General features: G+C 39.8%; 1 protein-coding gene across 1 annotated transcript in view; it reads right to left on the reverse strand.

Annotated features, from left to right (window-relative positions):
- The window catches only part of TRPC4AP (transient receptor potential cation channel subfamily C member 4 associated protein), a 71,278-nt gene that overhangs the window by 20,130 nt on the left and 40,754 nt on the right, over positions 1-10,394 (reverse strand). The window contains exon 7 of the mRNA XM_065893288.1: positions 4,028-4,213. Coding sequence (XP_065749360.1) covers positions 4,028-4,213 — 186 coding nt within the window. The remainder of the gene's footprint in view (positions 1-4,027; positions 4,214-10,394) is intronic.

Genomic DNA, 10,394 nt, shown 5'->3' on the forward strand with positions numbered 1-10,394 from the left:
ACCTTTGAATAGAAAACGTGTATCCCGTAGGCTGTATATAATTGGATCTTTTTTAAAAAATCCAACATGACAATCTGTTTTTTGAATGAATTATTTAATCCATTCACATTTAATGTTATTACTGACAAAGTTGGATTTACTTCTGCCTTTTACTTTTTGTCTTCTATATAGCTCACTTTTTAAAATTCCTCTAGGTTTTTTTTTTGCAGTACGCAGGCCTCTCCCTGTTGTGGCCTCTCCCGTTGCGGAGCACAGGCTCCGGATGCACAGGCTCAGCGGCCATGGCTCACGGGCCCAGCCACTCTGTGGCATGTGGGATCCTCCCGGACCAGGGCACAAACCTGCGTCCCCTGCATCGGCAGGTGGACTCTCAACCACTGTGCCACCAGGGAAGCCCCCTTTAGTTTTCCTTTAACACTTTCTTTTGCATTAAGTAAATATTTTCTAGTATAACACTGTAATTCCTTTAATGACTTTCTCACTATATTTCTAAAGTTACTTTCTTAGCAGTTGCTACAAGGCTTGCCTGCCATATACATCTTAACTTGACAGACTCTTTTTCAGATAGAAATTAACTTAATTCCAGGGCTCCCAGAGCTCCCTCTTCCCCCTTTTTGTGCTATTATTATGCATACTACATCTACATATGCTAAAAGCCAAACAATACAATATACTTACAATACACTGTATACATTGTTACACAATACACTGTTATAATTATTACTTTATAAAATTTTATGCCCATTAAAGCAGCTGAGAAAAGAAAGGAGAGCAAGTAAATATTTACAGAGTCTGCTCTGCTATAGTGACCCTCTTATTTACCATTTTGATTTTCTTCACTGGTTCCTGTCAATCCGAGTTACCACCTCGTCCAATTTCCTTACTCCAATAGAACTTTGGGTCCACCCACCTTCTTTGACCTGTTATTGTCCAATATATTACATTTCTATATGTTATAGGTTCAACAATGTAACTATAAACACATAGTTTTATACAACTGCTTTTGAAATTAGTTAAGGAGAAGAAAGATGCACATATATTGTCTTTTATTATTATACAATTACCTTCACTGATCCTCCATTTTTTTGCTGTGTGAATTTGAATCACTGGCTGAGGTAACTTGCTTTCAGCCAATATTTCTCCTAAGGCAGGTCTGCTAGTAGTGAATTCCCTAAGTTATTGCTTATCTAGAAAGCTGTTTATTTCACCTTCATTTTTGAAAGAAGGTTTTATTGGATGTAATTCTTGGCTGAGTTTTTTCCCAGCACTTTGAATATGTCATCCCACTGCCTTCTGGCCTCTATCATTTCTGATGAGAAGTAAGCTGATAATCTTACTGGGATACTCTTGAACATGATGAGTCATTTTTCCCTTGCTACTTTCCAGATTTCCTCTGTCAGCATTTTCATTATGATGTGAATGGGTGTAAATCTTTTGAGTTTATACTACTTGCAGTTCTTTGAACTTCTCAGATGTGTACATTAATCATATTTGGGAAGTTTTCAGCTATCATTTCTATTTTTTTCTGTTCTTTTCTCTCTCTCAGTGAACTTTTCATTCCAGTTATTGTACTTTTCATCTCTGGAACTTCCATTTGGCTTTTTATATCTCTTATCTCATAATTAATATTCTCTATTTGATGACACACTGTCATCACTGCTTCTTTGAGGATAGTTTCCTTTAGTTCTTTGACCATATTTATAATGGCTGCTTTGAAGTCTTTGTTAATTCTGGTATGTGGGCTCTCTCACAGGCAATTTCTGTTGCCTGCTTTCTCCTCCGTTTGTGTCATACTTTCCTGTTTCTTTGCATGTCTCGATTTTTGTTAAAAACTGGACATTTTAAGTAAATACTGTAGCAACTCTTGATACTCTTCCCTCTTTCTTCTTTCAGGGCTTGTGGTTGTTTTCTTTATTTGTTTTAATGCCCTGGCTAGCCTATTTCAGTAAAGTCTATTTCTCTGAGGACTGATGAGGCCATTTGGCAGACAGCGCAGCCTTGGGCATGTGTCCCTGGATGACAGTGTTTTAGCAGGGCTCTCTTTGTCTGGCTCTTTCCTTGATATCTCTGTTAAACTTTCTGCCTCATCTAGTATGAAACTCAGTTGTCAGGCTCCACTAACTGCTGGCTGAATGCTCTACTGTTTTTGACAATGCCTTGAGGCATAAATTGCTCCAAAGTCTGATTCAATTAAATTCAGGCAGGGATAGTTTTTGAGACTGAGGTTTGTTTTGACCTCAGCTTTAAGTTCTTCTTAGCCACCTCTTTCCTTGGTTCTCTCTGGTGAATTAGCTGGCATACGGTTTGGCTTTTTGTTCTCAATTAAAAAGAGCTCCTTTTATTTTCTTACCACCAAAATCTACACTGTTTCTGAGAATGACCTTGAGCTCAAACTTCCCAACATTCTGTTCTTACCTATTACCTCTCCCCCTGGCAAAATCTCAGTGCTATTACTCTGAGCAGGATAGGTAGCCTCTATAGCCTCCTCAGCTTGCCTCTCCCTACATAGTGGAACCTCTGTCCTACAAGAGAGCTGGGGCAAGGGCAATAAGGGCCATAGAATTCTTGGCCTACTGGGCCTGGGTAGAGCTTCTGTACTATGAGTACAGTATGGAGGTGGGTGGAGGGAAGGAGCCTCTGGCATTATGCTAAATCAAATGAGTCAGAGAAAGACAAATACTGTATGATATCATTTAATGTAGAATCTAAAAAAGCTCAGAGAAACAGCTAGTGGTGGTTACTAGTGGTGGTGGTGGTGGGGAAATGGGGAGTTACTGGTCAAAGAACACAAACTTCCAGTTAGAAGATTAACAAATTCTGGGTATCCAGTGTATAGGATGGTGATTATAGCCAATAATACTATATCATATAATTGAATGTTGCTAAGAGAACAGATCTTAAATATTCTCACCAGAAAAAAAGAAATGGTAATTATGTGATGGGATAGAGGTGTTAGTTACTGCTACAGTGGTAATCATTCTACAATATATAAATGTATAAAATCAACACATTGTACAATTCAAACGTACGCAATATTATGTGTTGATTATATCTCAAGAAAGTTGAGAAAAGGGATGGAGGGAGGGGGGGAGGGGAGGGGAGGGGAGGGGAGGGAGAAAGAAAGGAGCCCCTGCCCTCTTGGCTATATTCATCAAGAATTTAGCCTCTTCCACTCGGAGCTGGAAGGGATGAGAAAAACTGGTAGCCTGCCTCTTCCAGTGAGATTCTGTATTCCTTGTTTGGAAGCTGAGGGAGCCCTGTCTTTTAGGCCACACCTGTCCAGAGTGGAACCTGCATCAAGCAGGAATTCTAGTGTCATGGGCTCTCAATGTTCTCACTAAATTTTAGTAGATTTTCTAGAAGAAATGCTTCCCTACTTGCTGTACACTCTGAGAACAACTTCCACAGACTTTATGTGGATGTTTGTTGTTGCTGCTGTTGTATACAGGGTTTGTTTAGTTTCACTGACCAAGCAGGTCCACGGAGCTCCACACACTGCCATCCCAGGAACGAAACTCCTCCCTTCACTTTTATCTGCATGATTCCAGTGGGAATTCCTGGGTTTGTACAATTTGACCCCAGAGTCAAATGCTTTGGGTTGAGCACCTCACCCAAAACAGGCCACAGTAGTTCACCAGGGAGCTGGAGCTGAGACTAGGAGTACACACATTTACTAGGCAGTCTACTTGTCAGAACGGAGGAAAGGTAAGACTAAAGAAACATGTAGAAAGAAGTGGAAACAGAGAAAGAACCTCTTGGTTCCTAGAAATGCTCCAGTAATGTTTCCAGTTGATTCCTTGGGTTCTGCAACAAAGCCCCTGTCCCTGAAATCAGGTCTGCTTTAAGGAAGCTCAAAGAGGTTCTGTCACTGGCTATCAAAAGTCTTAACCATCATGATCCAGGACTGCCCTGAGGAAAATTCTACTTTGAGCAAATTTCAACTTATTCTGCTTGGAAAAGAGTTCAAGAATGGCTCTAGGAACCCAAAGGAATGCTCCCCACCTCTCAGGAGACCCATCCCGAGTACCTTGATTGTGCTCAGATTCCTCATTAGCCACTCGCATCAGGGCATCTAGCACCAAAGCATTGTCTAGCCAGGTGTACCACTCCTCCAACTCCTGAAGGAAGCTGGCTGTGCCCGTTGACTCTGACACCTTTCGAGTTGCCAGCTTGCAAAGCCGCTCGACAAAGCCAGGGATGCTGAGAAGGGCCGCTGTCGAGGAAAGAACAAAAGAGGAAATGTCAAAACAGAGACCAGCTCTAAAGCACTCAACAAACAACCAGCTTCTCACCTTAATCTGACAGCAGTTAGTCAGAGCTTCCCTTTAAAATGAAATGCCAACCCAAGGTAAAATAGTAATAAAGTTATAAAAACAAATTCAATTTTAGCAGGTGCAGGGAAACAGACTCATATCTACTGGTGGGACTATAAACTAGAATAACCTTTACGCCGTAAATCTGTGTGTCTCTAAGCTAGGAGGTCCATTTCTGGGGAATTACCATAAAGAAATAACTAATTATATATACATAGATATCTGTATAGAGAGGTTCATTGGTGTGGTTTCTATAACAGCAAAAAGGTAGAGATAACTATGTGTTCATTAATAGCATACTGATTAAATGATACATCCATGCAGTGGAATACAACACACAGACACTAAGAACAATGACACACACATCTTTATACAGCAACTCCAGAAAGATGTTTGAATTTACTTGTTAAGGAAGTAAATTATTATTATTATTTTAGTGATTTTTATAAAAATTAATTAATTAATTTATTTTTTGGCTGCATTGGGTCTTCGTTGCTGTGTGTGGGCTCTCTCTAGTTGTGGTGAGCAAGGGCTACTCTTCCTTGCAGTGCGCGGGCTTCTCATTGCGGTGGCTTCTCTTGTTGTAGTTGTGGAGCATGAGCTCTAGGCGCATGGGTTTCATTCAGTAGTTGTGGCACACGGGCTCAGCAGTTGTGGCTTGCAGGCTCTAGAGTGCAGGCTCAGTAGTTGTGGCGCACGGGCTTAGCTGCTCCGCGGCATGAGGGATCTTCCCAGACTAGGGATCGAATCTGTGCCCCCTGCACTGGCAGGCGTATTCTTAACCACTGTGCCACCAGGGAAGCCCCAAGGAAGTAAATTACTAAACAGTATTGGCTTAAGCCCATTTTCTTTAAAATTTTTAAAGTTTTCTTCTTTAAAATATGCACATAATATACATATACACAGATAAAGAACAGAAGGATATATACCAAGGTATTTACTGTGGCTGTTCCTGAGTAGGAGAGGATATAAATGCTTCTTTTAAAACTACTTAACTGGGGCTTCCCTGGTGGTGCAGTGGTTGAGAGTCCGCCTGCCGATGCAGGGGACATGGGTTCATGCCCCGATCCGGGAAGATCCCACATGCCACGGAGCGGCTAGGCCCGTGAGCCATGGCCACTGAGCCTGCGTGTCCGGAGCCTGTGCTCCGCAACAGGAGAGGCCACAACAGTGAGAGGCCTGCATACCGCAAAAAACAAACAAACAAACAAAAACTACTTAACTATGGTTTGATTTTCCTATAGCACACACATACTAGCAGGAAGAAAAAAGATAAGCCTTTTCCTTCTTTCTTTCTTTCTTTCTTTTTAAGGTAAAGAAAGAAACTGAATAATTACCCAGCTCCTATTTGCACCAGTTGCATTTTACTGACAATGATGAGTAAGACAGAAATTCTGGTCAGCATAAAGAACATAATAAACTTTGAAGGCAGGGAATCCAGGTTCAAATCTTGGCTCCAAAATTTAACCTTCTTTAAAATAAAGCTAACGCCTGTACGTATTTGCTTGTGTATGCATTAAATCTTCTTAAGGATAGAAAACAGTGGTTTGCCAAAGGCAAAGAGAATAATGACACTGGGAATACAGTGGGAGGGGTACTTTTCAGTGAACAACTTTTTGAATCTGTAGATTTTCTGAATCATGTAAATGTATCATTGAATCAAAAATAAATAACTAGATATTTCAAAATATCAAGGTATTAATTTGGGAGTGTACAATATGGTTTAAAGAGTAATTATCTTATAGAAACACTGAAATGTATGCAAGTGAAATCTTACAATGTCTGGGATATGCTTCAAAATAATCCAAAGTGAGGACGGTAGGAGTAAATGAGGGTAGAGATAAAGACAGGCCAGCAGGGGCTTCCCTGGTGGTGCAGTGGTTGAGAATCCGCCTGCCAATGCAGAGAACACAGGATTGAACCATGGTCCGGGAAGATCCCACATGCTGCGGAGCGGCTAGGCCCGTGAGCCATGGCCGCTGAGCCTGTGCGTCCAGAGCCTGTGCTCCGCAACGGGAGAGGCCACAACAGTGAGAGGCCCGCGTACCGCAAAAAAAAAAAAAAAAAAGACAGGCCATCAGTTGATAACTGTTGAAGGTAGGTAGTAGGTAAATGGGGATCATTACACTGTCATATATATGTCTCTGCTTTTATATGTGTGAAGTTTCCCATAATAAAAAATTTTAAAGTAAACCTTAAAAGAATACAACATTAAAGAAAATTCTTTAAAAATAAAATAAATAAAAACAAAGTAGTTAGGAGGATTATATGAAGTCATATGAATTTATTGCCAGCACAGAGCTTGGCAAATCATCTTAGCCCCCTCTCCATTCTCTATAAATTAGCAAGTGACTATAAAATAATGTGTGACTGCGTTAATAAAAAAAGGTGAATTAAACTACACTGAGGGACCTCCCTGGTGGCCCAGTGGTTGGGACTATGCCTTCCAATGCAGGGGCTGTGGGTTCAATCCCTGGTCGGGGAGTTGGGATCCCACATGCCTCATGGCCAAAAAACCAAAACATAATACAGAAGCAATATTGTAACAAGTTCAATAAAGACTTTAAGAATGGTCCAAATCAAAACAATCTTAAAAAAAAAAACCAACTACACTGAGATTAACTTCTCCTCAAAAAGTTAAATATACAATTACCATATGACCTAGCAATTCCATCCTAAGTTCACACCCAAAAGAAGTGAAAACAGGTGCTCAAATACCTGTGTATGCATGTGTTCAGAGCAGCACTATTCACAACAGTCAAAAGGTGGAAATAACCCAAATGTCCATCAGTGTTTCACAAATTGGTATGTACACGTTTCACAAATTCGTATGTACACACAAAGAATATTATTCAGCCATAAAAAAGAATGAAATACTGACATGCAACAGCACTGATGAACCTCAAAATCATCACGATAAGTGAAAGAGGTATGATATGTGATACAAAAGATCACATTTTAAAAATTTCATTTATATGAAATACCCAGAATAGATAAATCCAACAGAAAGCAGATGGTTGCCAGGGGTTGGGGGTAATGAAGAATAACTGCTGAATGTGTACAGGGTTTCCTTTTGGGGTGATGAAAATGTTTTGGAACTAGATGGTGGCTGCACAAATTGTACATGTACTATAAACCACTGAATTAAATGGTTAATTTTTTAAATGTGACTTTCACCTCAATTAAAAAAAAAACGTACTGAGATAGATTTTTTTTTTTGAGATACCATTTTTTTCCTTATCAAGTTTGACAAATATCAAGAAGTTGAAGAAGGCCCTGTACTGGGAAGGGTATACAGGGTGGAAAGATGAACTAGTAATTTCTATGGAAGGTAAATCTGTTAATATCTATCAAAGTTTAAAAGGCAAATATCCAGCACATTAAACCCCATACACAGGCTGTTATTTGTAGGAAAAAAGACTTGAGGTAAAACAAATTTCCATCAACAGGGGACTGGTTAAATAAATTATGCTACGCCCATATACTAGAATACTATCCAGTTGTAAAAAGGAATCAGATAATTCTGTATGTACTGGAACGGATGCTCTGCAAGATAAAGTTAAGTGAAAAGAGCCAGGGGCAGAATGGTGCTTATTTTACATCACCATCAGTACAAACAGAAAGGAGCCAGTCTTCTCTTCTTCCCTCCTCCACCCCGTAACTGGTCACGTACAGAGTATCCCTGGAGGGACAAATGAGAAACTGGTAATAGGTCACCACTGGGATGGGAACAAACTTTCTACCGTACACCTGCTGTTCCTCTGTAGTTTGTGAATTTACAACAAACAAACAAACAAAAACTATAATTTTTTCCCCAAAAAATAAACTAAATAAATGAAGAGTTTGGATTTCTAAAAATTTCTAATTTTGAAAAATTTCAAAAAGATGGATTTTTAGTCACACCTCGTTTCTCCAGGTAAATAGCTCCAGTTTCTCTAACTGTTCCTCACAGGGCAGTTCCTAAGACCTAGTCTTCACACCCTGCACACTAAACACAGACCTTCAGATGTAACCTACCCAGTATTCAGGGTTCTGAGACTGACTTCCACCCCAGATATTCCTGAGCTTTTGTTAGTCACTCATCTCTTGAAAAGCTGATGAAAGTTTTGGATGCTCTCCCCAGGAAAAACTCACTGGCCCATTATATTCACCAACTTATACACAATCTCAGGGGACTGGCACCCCAGCATCGTATGGTCTTTGTACTTCTCACAGCTTTATCAGTAGCTACCACATGCACTGCTGGTTAACGTTAAACAGGTTGACAGCTAAAACACCCACAACTTCCAATAATTTCTGCAAAAGCAGACCTCTTCTCTCCTCTTATTTGTTAAAACGTTAGTATTTCCCAAACACTCCTGTAAATTTTCCTGTTGCAGTTTAGGCTCTGCTTTCCAGCTCTCTGAGATGATTCTGAATTAGCTCATATGCTGTGTAAATCAGCATATATAGGTGTCACCTATAAATTGATAATTACCAGGCCTGTGGCTTCACCTACATCTGACTAACATTGTGAGTGATTTTTTCCCTGCAGATGGATCCATTTGTTCTTATCTGAATCAACAGAAGAGATAACTGGTACTTTCTGAGAAGCCTAAGAAGTTCTCTAACATTTTTATTATCTAAGCTCCAGGAAGACAGCATAAGACATCATTTTGCTGGCCAAGAAAACTATTTCACAGCTGCAGTTTATTAAAAACAAAACAAAAACTTTTCGGCAACATCCTACACACTTCAGCTTTCCATACTAAAATGGATTGAATTGTGTCCCCCCTGAAATTCGTATGTTGAAGCCTTAATCCACAATATGACTATATCTGGAGACAGAGCCTTTAGGGCGGTAATTAAATGAGGTCGTAAGACTGGGGCCCTAATCTGATAGGAATTGGTGTCCTTACATAAGAGGAAGAGACACCAGAGCTCTCTTTGTGCATGTACAGAGAAAAGGACACATGAGGACACAGTGAGAAGGTGGCCATCTGCAAGCCAGGAAGAGAGGCCTCACAAAAAACCACTGCTGATGGCACTTCAATCTTGGACCTCTAGCCTCCAAAACTGTGAGAAACTAATTTCTGCTGTTTAAGCCACCCAGTCTGTGCTATCCTGTTATGACAGCCAAGGCTGACTATTACACACACCTCTATTTCCTTAAAAAACTAAAAATAGAGCAATCCCACTCCTGGGCATATATCCAGAGAAAACCATAATCTGAAAAGACACATGCACCCCAATGTTCATTGCAGCACTATTTACAACAGCCAGGACATGGAAGCAACCTACATGTCCATCAATGGATGGATGGATAAAGAAGATGTGGTACATATATACAATGGAGTATTACTCAGCCACACAAAAGAATGAAATAATGCCATTGGCAGTGACATGGATGGACCTAGAGATTGTCATACTGAGTGAAGTAAGTCAGACAGAGAAAGACAAATATCATATGATATTGCTTACATGTGGAATCTAAAAAAATGGTACAAGTGAACTTATTTACAAAACAGAAATAGAGTCACAGATGTAGAAAATAAACTTACGGTTACCAAGGGGATGGGGGGAGGGATAAATTGGGAGCTTGGGATTGACATATACACACTAGTATATATAAAATAGATAACTAATAAGAACCTACTGTATAGTACAGGGAACTCTACTCAATACTCTGTAATGACCTTTATGGGAAAAGAATCTAAAAAAAAAAGTGGATATATGTATAACTGATTCACTTTGCTGTACAGCAGAAACTAACACTGTAAATCAACTATACGCCAATAAAAATTAATTAAAGGAATAAAAAAATAAAAGTATTCAGTACTGGAGTTCAATTAAAGATAGACAACACTAAGGACTAAGATCTTTCTCATCCACTTGTAATTTAATTATGTTCACCTTGGCCTTCCTAGGGCATCTGACTGGAGAAAAATGTGTGTGAGGTGGGGGGACAAGGAGATAGGAATTATGGTCAGAGAGTCAGGAGAACTAGACCCTGTACAACAACATGTGCTAAAATACAACATTTAATAAAGCTTTATCCCAAAAGCTATAAGCTGACATCACATGTAGACAACCTCATGGGTT

This window comes from Phocoena phocoena, chromosome 15 (genome assembly GCF_963924675.1).
Source record: "Phocoena phocoena chromosome 15, mPhoPho1.1, whole genome shotgun sequence".
Lineage (NCBI taxonomy): Eukaryota > Metazoa > Chordata > Mammalia > Artiodactyla > Phocoenidae > Phocoena > Phocoena phocoena.